This window comes from Geotrypetes seraphini, chromosome 7 (genome assembly GCF_902459505.1).
Source record: "Geotrypetes seraphini chromosome 7, aGeoSer1.1, whole genome shotgun sequence".
Lineage (NCBI taxonomy): Eukaryota > Metazoa > Chordata > Amphibia > Gymnophiona > Dermophiidae > Geotrypetes > Geotrypetes seraphini.
This window is the reverse complement of record NC_047090.1, coordinates 124,174,433-124,190,312: the sequence shown is the minus strand read 5'-3', so window position 1 is coordinate 124,190,312 and position 15,880 is coordinate 124,174,433. Positions and strand designations below refer to the sequence as shown.

General features: G+C 42.1%; 1 protein-coding gene across 3 annotated transcripts in view; it reads right to left on the bottom strand.

Annotated features, from left to right (window-relative positions):
* Window positions 1–15,880, bottom strand: part of MIA2 (MIA SH3 domain ER export factor 2) — a 194,700-nt gene that overhangs the window by 51,903 nt on the left and 126,917 nt on the right. For all 3 annotated transcript variants that reach the window (XR_004540132.1, XM_033952217.1, XM_033952218.1), the window contains exons 18-20: window positions 5,621–5,759; window positions 2,878–2,979; window positions 2,731–2,791 (exon numbers count right to left, since the gene is read on the bottom strand). Coding sequence is in view for 2 of the 3 variants with exons in the window: in XM_033952217.1 (XP_033808108.1) it covers window positions 2,731–2,791; window positions 2,878–2,979; window positions 5,621–5,759 (302 nt within the window). In the remaining variant the exon portion in view is untranslated. The remainder of the gene's footprint in view (window positions 1–2,730; window positions 2,792–2,877; window positions 2,980–5,620; window positions 5,760–15,880) is intronic.

Sequence of the window (15,880 nt, the reverse complement as noted above, 5' to 3'; positions counted from 1 at the left end):
GATCGCATTGCCTTTGCGTTCTCCCTGTTTCCCCAACACGCAAAAGCCAGGCCCGTGCAGCCACTTCACAAGCGTTCCCCCTCCCCCCCCCGGACATCAATTCTGGTGTCGGAGAGTAAGTTACAGGCCAGCCAATTGCTGTGTAATGGCTGCACGGGCCTGGCTTTTACGCGTCAGGGAAGCAGGGAGAATTTGACAGTGGTGGCAGCTTGGGAGGGGGCAGGGAAAGAGAAAGAAAGACTGTGGCTTGGGGGGGGCAGGGATAGTGAAAGACACAGAGCTTCATGCTTCCTGGAATTAAACAAGCTGCTGTTCCTCCATTGACCAACTAACAGTGCTGCCTTCTCTGGAGAGAGAAAGAAAGGCAGACAGAAAGAAAGAAAGGAGGGGCAGGGAGAGAGAGAGAAAGAAAGAAGGGGCAGAGAGAGAAAGAAAGGGAAGGGGGCAGGGAGAGAGGAAGAAAAAGTCAGGGGAGAAAATGGAGTGTGTCGGGTGGCAGGGGGCAGGCAGGGAGAGAGGAAGAAAAAGTTGGACTCATGGAGGGACAGAGAGAGATGTTGGTTGGAATGAGGTCTGGAGGAGAGGAAGCATGCAGGAGGAAGAAAGAAAGAAAGATTGGATGCACAGTCAGAAGAAGAAAGTGCAACCAGAGGCTCATGAAATCAACAGACAACAAAGGTAGGAAAAATGATTTTATTTTCAATTTAGTGATCAAAATTTGTCCATTATGAGAATTTATATCTGCTGTCTATATTTTGCACTATGGCCCCCTTTTACTAAACCGCAATAGTGGTTTTTAGCGCAGGGAACCTATGAGCATCCAGAGCAGTACGGGACATTCAGCACAGCTCCCTGTGCTAAAAACCGCTATCATGGTTTAATAAAAGGGGAGGGGGTATATTTGTCTATTTTTGTATAGTTGTTACTGAGGTGACATTGCATATTTTAAAGTAATCTGCCTTGACCTCTTTAAAAAAAAAACTCCTGAATATAAATTATAATTAACATTTTCTCTGCATACAGTGTGCTTTGTGTTTTTAAAAATTTTATTGTTAGTAGATCATTTTGACTTGGTCATTTTAAAAGTAGCTCGCAAGCCAAAAAAGTGTGGGCACTCCTGGCATAGATGATTGAAAAATGTGTTTACCAAAAAAGTCTAACGTTCCGGCTTCCCTTCCTGGAAGAGCAGAAGCATAAGACATTGAACTGCATAAATGTTTTAAAGCAGATTCCAAAATTAGAGAATGATGTTGAAGTTGTGCTCACTCAAACCCTGGATACTTGGAATTCTGTACACTGTGTCAATTTTCTTAGGAATTACCTGGACTGGCAGAGGGGTCTCCCAATTCTTAAATAGGGTATCTCTCCTATGACTTTATGTAAAGACACTTTGATACAGTCATTTGGAGGTGATTCATAGTCAAGATGCTCAAAGCCAGGTTCTTCTTCTGTCTCCATTTTAATGGGTAGAGCATGACCCATTTGTCTTACAAGGCTAGTAAAAAAAATATGCTTTCTGGAGGAGACTTATGCCTTTGAGGTGGAGGAAAAGGATCAGAAGATATGCCATTGGATTTTTCCGCTGATGAGTTGGGGAATTTGAGCTGAATGGCTGGAGATATCTGAATCAGACTCCTGAAAATATTTTCTCCGAAGCAAGGCAGGGAGCATGCATCCAGAGGAGCATCAAGTGTGGGTCAAGAAGTGTCAAGACAGGGGTTGATGCTCTGACCCAAGATATAACTCCTCTGCTGATGATGACATATGTGTCAAATTAGTCTGTGCCGACACTGACATCAAGTAGGGGGTACGTGACCTTGCCTTCACTTGAAGCCTCAACGTATCCTCAGGCTGGGCTGAGGTAGTAATGGGCACCTTTAAAGCCTGAAGATTGCAACTGGAGTAGCCCTGATAGCTCTTGTTTGAGAATAGCCAAATCTCTTCCTAGCATCTGCACCTGAAGAGGCAGCAGTGTAAAAACTGTCTGCAATGCTGGTCGTTTGGGCGTAGAGGGACCTCAATGTCAAGGCACACCTAGAAGGAGACATGATCTGCAGCAATGGAGAGCAAACATGGTGCATTGATGCTTACTATGTGTCAAAGATATGAACATCTGGAAAGACACCATGCCATGCCTAGAAGGGAAGGAATGTTTATACTTAACTTTCTTACGTGAAGTATCCCTCAATGTATGAGGTATGGATGAAGATGATGTCGAGTCTTGACTCTGAAGACAGCCCCACAGTCAATGTGCTCTATGTGACATCAGATTTTAGTTTCATTTTCATGTGGTGTTTGCTGCAATTGTTGCCAGCTATTCCTTTGGTCTTTTCTAGTGTTTTTATTGCAATACTTGGACATTTGGATTAACACATCTTTGGTTTTATCATTAAATACCAAGACTCCTGACGAAGGCCTTCTTGGGTCGAGTCCGTTTTATAATAAAAAGGATTGAGCACCATCTGGTCTCCTTCGTTGTTGTTTTTGTGCCCCTCACTGTTGTGAAGGCAGTTTCTCCCGTTTGTCTTTTGGACTAAATCATTAAGAACCATCTTCTTTTATGAGAACAGCTAGCTTCAGCATCTACCAATTCATGCAAACAAAACAGCTCACCTGTATCGCAAGACATGGTCATAGGCAAACAGTTCAATCATATTCCCCTCCCCCACCCAACTAATTTACTTATACTCTCCAAAACAAGAAAACATAGACATGAGCAAACAGCTATACCTGGCTTTGAAAAGAACGAATGGTTTTCTCAAGCTCTTCTTCTAGATCTTTTGCTCGAATTCTGCAAATAAATAATTACATCAAGTTAATATAACACCTTACTATTAATATAATTGCATCAAAATGCTGTATTAGCATTATCTGTACCTGTAACTGTTTAGCTCTTCAGCAGCATGGTTAATCTTTTCATCTACTTTAGAAAGTTTTTCTTCTTTCTGTAAGCGATATTTTTCTTCTACTGTCAATTTCCTTATAATAGAAAAACAAACACTTTAAAATAACTTGGAACTACAGCAAAAAAGTTTTTTTTCTTGAAAGAAAACAGTAACCTATACATATTTGAATAATAATTCAAAAGGCATGCCCAAGATTTAAAACATATGCCATATCTAAAAAAAAAAAAAAATTAAGCTCATATAATCAAGTGAAATGATCAGTGCAGCTTCTCTACAATTCTACTGCTGACCTTGAAGCAGCTATGGAAGCAAAAATCAGAAACTACATGAACTCTCTTTGTGATTTGTCTATTATAAGCTCAGTCAAGATTTGCAGTCAGGTATGGATTTTTTACTTTGGGTTCCATCAGTTCATAATGTCAGATTAGAGGCAACGTGCAAGGGGGCTTTCTTCTATTTGGCACCAGTATTATGGAATGCCTTACCAAAAGAGCTCCATGTGGAATGGTCTCATCCACATTTCAGAAGAGTGCTAAAAGCCCCTTTTTTTAGCAGGCTTTTGCAGTCTCACACCCCAGAGGGTAGGCATGAGGAGGACATGAACCTGAATATGTTTATTAGTAAGATAGATATTATTTGATAATATGGGAAAATCTCATAGACTTGACTGTGTATTTTATCCTTTCAAATTGGAATGCTTGAATAGGTGTGAAATATCTTATTTTATGTGCTGTCCTAACATCAACTGAATTTTATTTATTTTTTTTTTAATTTATCCTGGATTGTATACTGCTTAGATGTTTGTGGAAAAGCAATTTCCAGTGCAGTAGGTGAGACATTCTAGACAAGTGGATAGTGTCCTCATGGCATCTGCAGAAGGAATCCAGTTCAGATTTTTTTATCTGTGCCTCTTCTGTACTCCACTGAGCTACTTAGCTCCACATACAGTTTTTTTACTTCTGCACGTGTGCCTGCAGGAGTGTGTTCATTCTGCTCTCCACATTTTATTCTTTTATTTTGAGTATTTCTTCAGCTTTGCCTGCATTAAGAACACACAGACTTATGTCTGTGACAGGCCAATCCCAGTGGGTACCTGTTCGCCAGCCTGCTTAGTTTTCTTTGGAGCTCAGGGCTGTCCCTGAAGCTGTCTCACCTACTGTTAAGCAGGAATTGAGCTGTTAGGCTGTTAGGCATCCTTAGGAGGCTCGGCGGTGTCTCGCAGGGTGCAGGCTGCATCTTCTCAACTCCACCTGTCCTGGTGTGCGTCCATCAGTTTGCAGGGGTGGAAGTGTAGTCAGGCATAGGGTCTGACTGGCAGCTCAAAGATCAGCACTGCAGAGGCATTCCCAGCATGAGGCAGTGATTCTATGATCCAGCTACTTAAGAGAGCTGAGGCAGGCTGCATCACAGGTTCACAAACAGGTCACAGTGCATACAGGCTGTCACAGCCTGAGAGGTGAATCAGGGGAGGCATGAAAAGTGGGGTTTTCAAAGTTTCTGCATGTCCCCCTATGTTCCTCCACCTGGAAAATCCTAAAATCGCCGGTTTTCAAAACTTTACTAAGGGTAAAAAATATTGCAATTTTGGCGTGAATTTCATAGCGGTGGCCATCTTGGATTTTTAGCAATCTTTTTTTAAAAGCTCCCTGCTTCTTGAAAACTGCAATTTTTGCCTCAAATCTTGTTGGAATGGAGTCCTTAGGCTCTCCTAATGTGAATTCTTGCCAGGATTATGCAAACTAGGCAATTCAGGAGCGTTATTGTGCCAAGTGCCGCAGCCAGGAGGTGCAGCAGCACACAGCTTAGCCTATCCCCTGGTCAAGCAGGTGACTTAACACTCGGCTAGCCCAGTGGGGCAGCCTTCTGTATTTTGGGGGGCTCAGTATGGCTGATATTTCCATGCGCACGGTTGCAGTCCCTCTGCAGTTTACAAAACGCATGATTCAGTCAACAGAGGATGACTATGCCCCTAGGAGCTGGAGACTTTCTCTGAGTTTCTGAAACAGTTTGAGAAAAAAAAAATATTTCAAAGCAGGTGTTCTTCCCCTGCGCAGTCCCGCTCCGCATCCTCTATGTCTCTCAGTGGCATTGCTTCTATGGGCATGTCCTTGGCTCATACACCCCCTGTTCCTAGTCTGCCTGATCCTTATGCTGCTGATCAGCTTGCTGACCCCCTTATTTCAAGGTGCAGTGTTTCCAAGGATCCTTCAGGGGGATCTAGGACCCGGGGATGATCCCACAGTTCTGGCTTATTTCAGTCTGCGGCTTTGCCAGATCTTCTAAGTCTCTGTAGTAATTACATTTGGTCACTCAGCCAGCTCTGTTCTCTTCTTCCTCCTGGCTTCGTGGTATGCGCTCGCAGTCTTCCAACTTTCCCTGGCACCCTGATATGAGCATTAGGGCTCCTTTTACGAAGCCGCATTAGCAGTTTAAACCCGCGCTAAGCAGCTAGAACTAACGCCAGCTCAATGCTGGCGTTAGCGTCTAGCACAGCCGGCAGTTTAGTGCACGCTATTACGCGCGTTAAACCACTAACGCAGGTTCTTAAAAGGAGCCCTTAGTGACTGCAATCTATCTAATTAAAATAATCACTATTGTACACAATGGTTACAGCAAGTTAATTGAATCGCTAACCAAATAGCTTGGTTGAAATGCAGTGATTTGCAGTCAACTCTTGCCTACAGCATCTATTTTTGTTGTGTGTTTCTCTCTACCTGTGAAGTTTCATTTCATTTTCTTGATACATCTCTGTCATAACCCTCAGTTTTTGCTGCAGCTTCTGAACTTCACTCTCAAAATGAGAGGTTTCAGAATGTAGAGAGCTTTGTTCATTTTGAAGTTGTTTGATGCGATCTGCAAGGTTAAAAAACATTAAAAACAAAAATATAAGATTGGAGGAAAGAGAAGGGTGTTGTACATATCAGTCTGTAAAGTAGAAATGCATACATCAGAAAATCAGAAGAGACATACTGTATGTGTTAGATGCTGACTGTAGCTAAATAACAGCAGTACTAGTAATAGTTAATTAGCTCGTATCTACTCCTACTACTATTAATTATTTCAATGTTCACTTTTCTATGCACACATGGAGCAACAATATAACAAGAAATCATATCATAAAAAAAAACTACAGAAGAGAAACAATTTTTACCCTTCCTTAGACCACAAAGCTGTGGGGTGTGGACAAAAGGAAATAATAAGGAGCTTAATTACATCCAAAACATAAGGAAAAGGCTTAAGGCTCCTTTTACTATGGTGTGCTAACGGTTTTAGCGCACGCTACAATGCTGCGCACGCTAAACGCTAATGCCTCCATAGAGTTTGCGATAGCATTTTTCATTTAGCGCATGGTTTGCGCGTGCTAATCTTAATCACTAGCGCAGCTTAGTAAAAAGAGCCCTTAGAGTGATTTCCCCCTTTTTTCCCAATCCTAAATCTTATGATTTTCTTAGATGGAATGTTTCTTTACTGAAATTTTAATATAACTTCACAAGACATCTCTTGTACAAGAAAATCAGATGAAAAATAGTTTAAACAAAAACCATCTGTAAACTTTTAAAATCTCTGCGATCAGCCTCACACATGCAAACGGCTATATTTCTATATCATACATAAGAACATAAGAAACGCCTTCGCCGGATCAGACCTAGGTCCATCTAGTCCGGCGATCCGCACACGCGGAGGCCCAGTTAGGTGCTCCTTATTGGAGACCCGGATTTCCCGTATCCCCCGATGTAATTTGCAAGAAGGTATGAATCCAACTTGCGCTTGAAACCCAGAACAGTAGTCTCTGCCACAACCTCCTCTGGGAGAGCATTCCAAGCACCCACCACTCGTTGTGTGAAACAGAACTTCCCGACATTTGTCCTGAACCTGCTGCCGCTCAGTTTCAGGCTATGACCTCTTGTCCGTGTCACATCTGAAAATGTCAGTAATGCTGTTTCCTGGTCAATTTTATCAAATCCTTTTAATATTTTAAAAATCTCTAACAAATCTCCTCGCAGTCTTCTCTTTTCGAGGGTGAACAGTCCCAGTTTTCTGAGGCGTTCTTTGTAGTTCAAATTCTCCATACCTCTGACAAGTTTCGTGGCTCGCCTCTGCACATTCTCCAGCAGAGTTTTATCCTTCTTAAGATATGGAGACCAGTGTTGGACACAGTATTCTAAGTGTGGTCTGACCATTGCTCTGTAAAGTGGCATTATGACGTCTTCCGATCTACTCGTGATCCCCTTCTTAATCATGCCTAACATCCTGTTTGCTTTCCTCGCCGCCGCCGCACATTGAGCTGATGGCTTCAGGGTTCTGTCTATCAGTACCCCCAAATCCCTTTCTTGTTCGCATTTGGCTAATGTCACACCCAATATCTTATATTCATGTTCATTGTTTTTCTTTCCCAGATGCATTACTTTGCATTTGTCTGCGTTAAAATTCATCTGCCACTTTATCGCCCACTTTTCCAGCTGGTTCAGATCCTTCTGAAGATCCTCGCAGTCCCTTTGAGAGCCCACTACCCGACATAGTTTTGTATCATCTGCAAACTTGATTATATTGCTTGTTGTCTCCTCTTCCAGGACATTTATAAAAATATTGAACAAGATGGGCCCAAGAACAGAGCCCTGGGGCACGCCGCTAGTCACCTTCTCCCAGTCCGAGAATTTCCCATTTATGCTTACTCTCTGCGTTCTGTTCTCTAACCATTTGCCGATCCATCTGTGCACTTCTCCTCCTATTCCATGACTTAGTAATTTACTCATAAGCCTTGCGTGCGGGACCTTGTCAAATGCTTTCTGGAAGTCCAAGTAAATTATGTCCACTGGTTGTCCACTATCCATGTGTTTGTTCACCTTCTCAAAGAATTGAAGTAAATTTGTCAAACATGACTTCCCTTTCCTGAAGCCGTGTTGACTAGCTCTTATTAGGTTGTGATCTTCCAGATGTTGTACAATGTTATCTTTAATTATTGCTTCAATTAGCTTCCCGGGACCGATGTGAGACTCACAGGTCTGTAGTTTCCCGGTTCACCTCTTGATCCTTTCTTGAAAATTGGGATGACATTTGCTATCCTCCAGTCGTCTGGTATTTGCCCGGTTCTAATTGACATGTTAGCTAAGGATTGTAATAGTTCCCCAATTTCCACCTTAAGTTCCTTTAATACTCTCGGGTGAATTCCATCCGGTCCAGGGGATTTGTCATTCTTTAGTTTGTCAATCTGAAAGTATATCATGTCCAACTCCACATTTACTGTTGCGAGGCTTTCCTCTATGCCTCCGGTGAATATCCTCCCTGCTTCTGGCCTTGTTGCAGTGTTCTCATTTGTGAAGACAGATGCAAAAAATGAATTTAACCTATCGGCAACCTGATTGTCTTCTTTAATTGACCCTTTCCTTCCTTGGTCGTCGAGAGGGCCCACTGCCTCTCTTGCTGGTTTCTTTCCTTTTATATATCTAAAAAAGGGCTTAAAGTTTTTGGCTTCTTTCGCTATCTTTTCTTCATAGATTTTTTTGGCGTCTCATCACTATATGACACTTTTTCTGGTCGCTTTTGTGACAGTTCATAGGGCTTTTTGGACCCCAAATAAATCAGCCAAATTAGCAAGGTCTAATGCAGGCTGTTGTTGGACATGTAAATCGCATGATGGCTCACTACGTCATAAGTTGTATGATTGTCCCCATGTTTATGCATTTTGGTCCTCAGTTTGGCCTATGATTACTAAAATTTTTCATATTTCTGATTCTTTCTCTTTTGATATCTTAATCACTGGCTCACTGACTCTTTTAACACCATTATCCATGTATCATGACCGCCTTTTGACTATTTTATTGTTTATTGCTATTAAGATTATTCTCCAGAATTGGAAGGACTCCTCAAAATTGGATTTTAATCAATGGTGGAACTCTGTTTGTTTGCATATGAATGCCATATTGCTGAATTACTAATTCGTTACTCTTATAACAAAACGTGGTCTTTGCTACTCGAACATTGCAACTCAGACTTTTAATGTTCTCCTCTCTCATTTCAATAGTGAACTACTTCCATGTTTGTAAATCTGCTCCCTCATATTATGGTATACATTTCATATCTCATAACTTGTATTGATATGTATGTACTGACTATTTTCTATAATATTTTACTGACTCCTTATACTGTTGCTTACATCTGGATCTGCTGTATTACTCGCTTTCCACAACTACATTTGACTCTTATATTTTCCTTTATGCAATTTGATATACTTGGCATGTGTTAATACTAGCTACCTTTGCTGCCCTTGGAAGCCTTTGTTCTGTTTTATTTCATTGTCACAAAAAACAATAAAAATTTATGAACAAAAAAAAAAAACCCATCTGTAAAAGAAAACTATTTAAATCTTTCTTAGACCACAATAACAGAGGACGAGAATATTAAGATTGAGGAGCAACTCAAATATAGGAAATTCAAGGACTTGGCATAACAGTAAATAAAGAAGAAGCGGCCCTTATAATACCATTATCATGACTGTCTTAAGGTCTTATTAAAGTGTCCCGGTTGTCATTTTCTTCAGATCCAGAAACAACTAGAGTTGCTCTGGAATGAAAAAAATATATTTTACTCCTAGAAATTTAATTAATCATTTGCAAAATGTTGCTCCAAGTGTTAATGCTTCAGACCTCATTGCCAGAAACAGCTTTCTCCACTCTTGTGTAGTTCTTGTGACATCAGGGAACATCCAGACTTTTTTCCCATAGAATAACATCTAAGAATTATGGAAAAATAACCTTACTATAGAATTAATGTTTTGTTCAAAAACGAAAGAGACCAAAAAAGTGGCTCTCTAATCTAATCTAATTTACATCTTATATACCGGATCATTCCAGCAAGGACTCGAGCCAGTTAACAAAGATTTAAAAGAATATAATAGAAAACAATAATGAAGGTAATAGAAAAATGTTCAATAAATTAGATCAGTCCTCAGTTAAGAATCTCTGAAAGAGATAAGTTGTCAGATTTTTCCTAAAAAGTGATAGAGATAATGATGTTCTGATAATCGAGGGAAGATCATTCTAAACTCTGTCCGTTTCAGAAGACACTGTGGATTCCAATATCTCTAAGATTTAGTGATTCCGCTACATTTAAACCATCCTCTTTTATGGGGGCATATGGCAATTTTTAGTAGGCAAATAATATATATGATTTATTGGTGGTATAAATTCCAAGGAAAATTTTAGTACCTCAACCAGGTATTTTTTTAACATTTCAAGAGGCGACACTCCAAAAGACTTTGGAAAGTTCAATAAGCGCAGGTTTAACTTCCTTCTGTAGTTCTCTATTAAGAAGCATTCTTTCTTTCAAAATCCCTTCTGTTACATCTTGTAATTTATCCACTTTTTATTAAGTTTCTTAGTTTCCAAAGAAAACTCTTTATTGGTAACTGTTAAGGACTTTCCCAAATTGTCAACAGCACTCACGAGATTTTTCATTTCCTGGGAAGATCCTGCCACCATTAAGTTCAATCTCTTGAGAGCGTCCCATATGCTCTCAAGAGTCACCATTGCAGGTTTTTTGCTTCCAAATTCAGCCAACGAGTCAGCTCTCTGGACTCTGCTCTAACTTCTTTGTGGATTCAGTCTCTTCAAATAGGGTTTCCCCTGATGTTCTTCCGCACAGGGGTCACCTGATGGAACCACAAGAGGAGCAGGGCATGGTGGTGGGGCAGTCACCAGAGGGGAGAGGTAAACCTCCAGCCCAAAATCGCCGGCAGTTCCACCCACCAGTGGAAGTTTGGGAGACCCTTAGGGACAATTCGGACCGCTGGCGGCTGCTGCAAACTCCAATATTGATCTCTGGTTTGCCAAAAAGGGATCCGGACACACTGCACCCTTTCTTTTAGAATGAGGCATAGCAGGTACATGAGTTAGAGTTTGCAATGTTGCCGCAGCCGTCTATATCGCCGCCATCTTAACTCATCCTCCTTTTATGATTTTCTTAACAACAAGGAAGTCCTTCAATTGTTCTGGAGCATAAAAAACATATTTAGCTCCCGCATAATGAAACAGACACTTGCAAGGATAGGCTAACAAGAAAGTTGCTCCTATTTTAATAGTTTCTTGTAGCAAGGATAAGAACATTTTCCTTCATTCCTGCGTAATCTTTGTCACATCTGGGTAAACCCAGATTTTCTGTCCTCTAAAAGGAAGATGAGAATTTTTGAAATAAAGTCTTAAGACCATGTTCATGTCCTGTTCATAAACGAATGATACAAGCAAAGTTGCTCTTTCAATAACATCATCAATAGATTGTTCCAGAATCTCCAAATCAATCTGCTTTTCTTCTCTGATTTCTTTTCCCGCAACTCCTAGGGATTCTTTTTTTTTATAGGTAAATAATATATTTTATTTATCAGTGCAATATGGTCTGAAGAAATTTTTAAATTTTCCATTAGAAACCATTTAAATATGTCAATAGGCAATACCCCAGGAGTTTTAGGGAAATTTAACAATCAGAGATTCAACCGACTGTTGTAATTTTCCATTTGTTCAAATTTCCTGTGAAAAAAATGATTCTCTTTTACCACTGAGAGCTTAAACTATTGTAAATGTTGTATATCATCTTGCATTTGTCTGATCCGACCAGTGAGATCTTCTTTAACAGATTCTACAGTCTTAGTAAGATTTTCTATCTTAGTTGCCATTAATGTTACCTTCTCAATCGATTTAGTGACTGTAATTTCCAAACATAGAAGGACTAACCACATATTAGTCAGAGATACCTCTGTGGAAGTAGCAGAATCCTCTGTTGCCTTGCTCTGGTTCCTCAGCATTACCGTTGGTGACACCATGCCCACCTGCTGGAAGATTCTCCCGTTCCACTTCCAGGTGCGGGTGTCTCTGGATATGGAGGACCATTGGAATCCAGAGGCGACAAAGAGATCTCAAGGCCTTGGAAGAGGGGAGCTCCTTCGCTCCTCTTCTCCACAAGGACTGCTTCTCCGGCTGCAAGCAAAGGGTTGACTACCACGAAGTGATCGATTTTCTGCTGCACAGGGGAGGACATGAGGACCGGCATTGGAACAGTCCTCACCACTTCCTTCCTTTTAGTATGTGGCATTGCTTGGAAAAGCTCAGAAGAATTTTTGTTAGAGGAAAAAGTAGCAGCAAACTTTCCATCATACCTCCAGCAGGTTCACACCACTGCCATCTTGGCCACACCTCAGTGTCCCTCACATTAAAATTTTTAACACATTAATCATGTTGAAAAATGCCAGTCCAGCATCCGTGGTGTGTTAACCTTTCTCTCCCTCAATCCCCATGACACTTTCTTCACCTCTTACCTTGCAACACTCCCTTTTCTCTCCCTCAACCCCCGCCACAATGCTTTCTTAAACTCTTACTTTGCCAGCACTGCCCAGCAGCAATGCATACAGGCCTGCTCCAGGCCTTCCCCTGAACCTCGTCCTGCCCTGCTGATACAACTTCCTGTTTATGCAGAGCAAGACGCAGCTGAGGAAAAGCCCCGGAGCAGGCCTGTATGCATCACTGCTGGGCTGTACCGGCAAGGTAAAATTTGAAGAAAGCACCAAGGTGGGGGGTTGAGGGAGGGAAAGGGGAGCACGGCAAGGTAAGAGATGAAGAAAGCATTGTGGCAGGGTTGGAGGGAAAGGGGAGCACACTACTCCTTTAGGCCATGTCAGCACTGTGCCGAGCAAGTACTGACCTGCAGAAATGCTTCTGAACAAATTGGTACCACCTTGTTGTCTACCATGCTCAGACCCTCTCTGAAAATCCACATTGGCTGATGCTAAAGTAGAATTTTAAGGACATGCTTTGTAGTTACAAATTTGTGTCTCTTTTTTTTTTTTTAAATTTAGAAAGCTTTCCAGGTGGGAAAATAGAAGGCTTGGCAAAGGAGACTTTTTTTTACCCCAATTGTGGGTATGAAAAACACAGTGCAAGCTATAAATCATTCCAAAATTGCAATAGGATTTTTCATGGCCATGTGCTTGAAATTTGCAGGATCAGAGTTTAACCTAGAACATTTTTCATGCAGAAATAAGTTTCACCACTGCCAGTGGGAAGTTTGAATCAGATATTGTAGCATAATAAAAATGAAACAAAACAAAAATGGGTGAAAAAAGAAGGTACTTATCTCTGTCAAAATATGTCATCAAAAGCTCTAGGTGCCAACTCTGTGGGTGCAGAGGGTGCTTGAGCCCTCAAGGACTGAGCAGTCTCTTTCACTGTGTCCAGAGAGAGACAATTCAGTATGTATTAAGTTAACCCCACCCTCTCAGTTATTTTTTAAGAACTGGCTCTTGCATCAGAAGCAGCAATAGGATCCTTGTTTTGGAAGTTGTGCTGGTTCATGCTTGATTTCAGGAATTGTGTGTTTGTAGTATCTTCTTTTAAAATATTACGTATTAATCGCTACCACACAACATGAATAATCACAATTAAAATTTTTAATCTTCCTGCAGCCCTAATTTTTAAGTTTGTTTCACCCAAGCGATAGCACATATTGGAGAGGCTCTCTATCCATCTGTCTGTCCTTCTGTATGCATGGTTCATACTGTCCATGGCACCATCATGAGATTACACTTTATTATGTCTTTTCTCACCCAGTTCCCGAATAGACATAGTAACACAGAAAAATGAAGGCAGATCAAGACTATGGGCTCCTTTTACTAAGGTGCGCTAGCGTTTTTAGCGCGCACACAAAATTTACGCACGCTAAACTGCGTGGTACGCTTCTAGAATAACTGGCATTAAGGTCTAGCGCGCATGGCAATTTAATGTGCGCTATTCCGCACGTTAAGGCCCTAACGCACCTTAGTAAAAGGAGCCTTATACGGTCTATCTAGTCTGCCTAACCATGCCATCTATTATTCCCTAATCTCCCTTACAGATCCAATGTAATTGTCCCAAACTTTCTTGAAACTACCGTATTTTTCGCTCCATAAGATGCACCCTAGATTTAGAGAAGGAAAATAAGAAAAGAAAACATTCTGAACCAAATTCTCCCTGACAGGCTCTGCACCCAACCCCACACTCCTTGCCAAGCTCTGCACCCTCTGCCACCTCCATGCCAGGCTCTGTATCCTGTCCCCCCCTCTGGTGGTCTAGTGGTAGGCCGGGCCAGGGCACAGGGTGGGCAGGCAGGTAGGGACAGGGCAGGCAGTGTTATTTTTAATTAAAAAGGGTTGCTCCATACTGTTAACAGTATTTTCAGAATACAGTGGTACCTTGGATTATGAGCATAATCCGTTCCAGGAGCATGCTCAAAATCCAAAATGCTCGTTTATCAAAGCCAAGTTCTCCATAGACAATAGTGGCAACAGCAACGATTGGTTCCAGAACCCGGGGTCTGTACCTGTCGGGGCTGGGTGCTGCAGCGCCGTCTCCTCCGTCTGCCTCGTCTGTCCGTCATCGGAAGAAGAACCCGACAGTGCCGCTTCGAGAGGGGGGATGCTTGTAAGCCAGCCGTTGGGAGAACCCCGCAGTGCCTTCAGAGGGATGCCTCCTCCATCCACCGGCCAGCCCTCCACGTCGGATGCTCCTCACATGGTGGAGAGCCCCCACCCGAGCCCACGCAGCCGATCGCCGCCCCACCCACATGCCGTGCATGACACACACAACGCCAATGATCGACGCTGTGCGCGTCACACGCAACGCACAGGCGGGACAGCACCCGGCCGCGCAGACCCAGATAGAGGTCCTCCAACCTGCAGAAGGCACCTGACGTGGAAGGCTGACCGGAAGACAGAAGAGGAATCCCCCGAAGCGGCGCTTCCTGGTCTGTAAGTGTTTGTTTATCGGGGCAGTGCTCGGTTTGCAAGTCAAAAGTTTGCTGAGTGTTTTGCTCATCTTGCAAAACACTCGCAAACCAGGTTACTCGCAAACCGAGGTTCCACTGTACAAAGAATTCAAAAATGAAAAACATTACGCAACACAGAAAATGTTAATACCTTAAAAAATATATTTTTAAAAAAACCACCCACAACCAATCCAATGCAGCAAACTATCCTTTTCATGGTGAGAATGGCAACATTTTGTGCTCAAGTACCCCATTAGATCACGTCACTTTACAAAAAAAACAAAACCCCAAAAAAACCATTAGGTGCCCCTGCTAACAGGATCAATATTTTAAAATCATTCGGCACTCCTTCCCTTTCATCTTCAAAACAAATGAACAAAAAATTTGTAAAATTTCAATGCTAATTCCACCTGTCCCCATCCCATTTATAGTTTAGAGCAAGTTAATAAGAACATAAGAACATAAGAACTGCCATCTCCGGATCAGACCTTTGGTCCATCAAGTCCGGCGATCCGCGCACGCGGAGGCCCTGCCAGGTGTACCCTGGCGTAATTTATAGTCCATCATATCTTTATATGCCTCTCTTAAGGAGATATGCATCTAGTTTGCTCTTGAAGCCTAGGACGGTCGATTCCGCAATAATCTCCTCTGGGAGGGCATTCCAGGCGTCAACCACTCTCTGAGTGAAGCAGAACTTCCTGACATTAGTCCTGAACCTGTCCCCCCTTAGCTTCATTTCATGTCCTCTAGTCCGTGTCAAATTGGACAATGTAAATAATCTTCTCTGCTCTATTTTGTCGATTCCTTTCAGTATTTTGAAGGTCTCGATCATATCCCCACGCAGTCTCCTTTTCTCTAGGGAGAACAATCCTAGTGTTATAAGTCTATCCTCGTATTCCAGTTTCTCCATACCCTTCACCAGTTTTGTTGCTCGTCTCTGCACCCTCTCCAGCAGTTTTATATCCTTCTTTAGGTAGGGAGACCAATGTTGGACGCAGTATTCCAAGTGTGGTCTGACCATTGCCCTATAAAGCGGCATTATAACTTTCTCCGATCTACTCGAGATTCCTTTCTTTATCATGCCCAACATTCTATTTGCCTTCTTTGCCGCTGCCGCGCATTGTACCGACGGCTTCAGGGTCCTATCTATCAGTACACCCAGGTCCTTTTCTTGTTCACTCTTCCCCAGA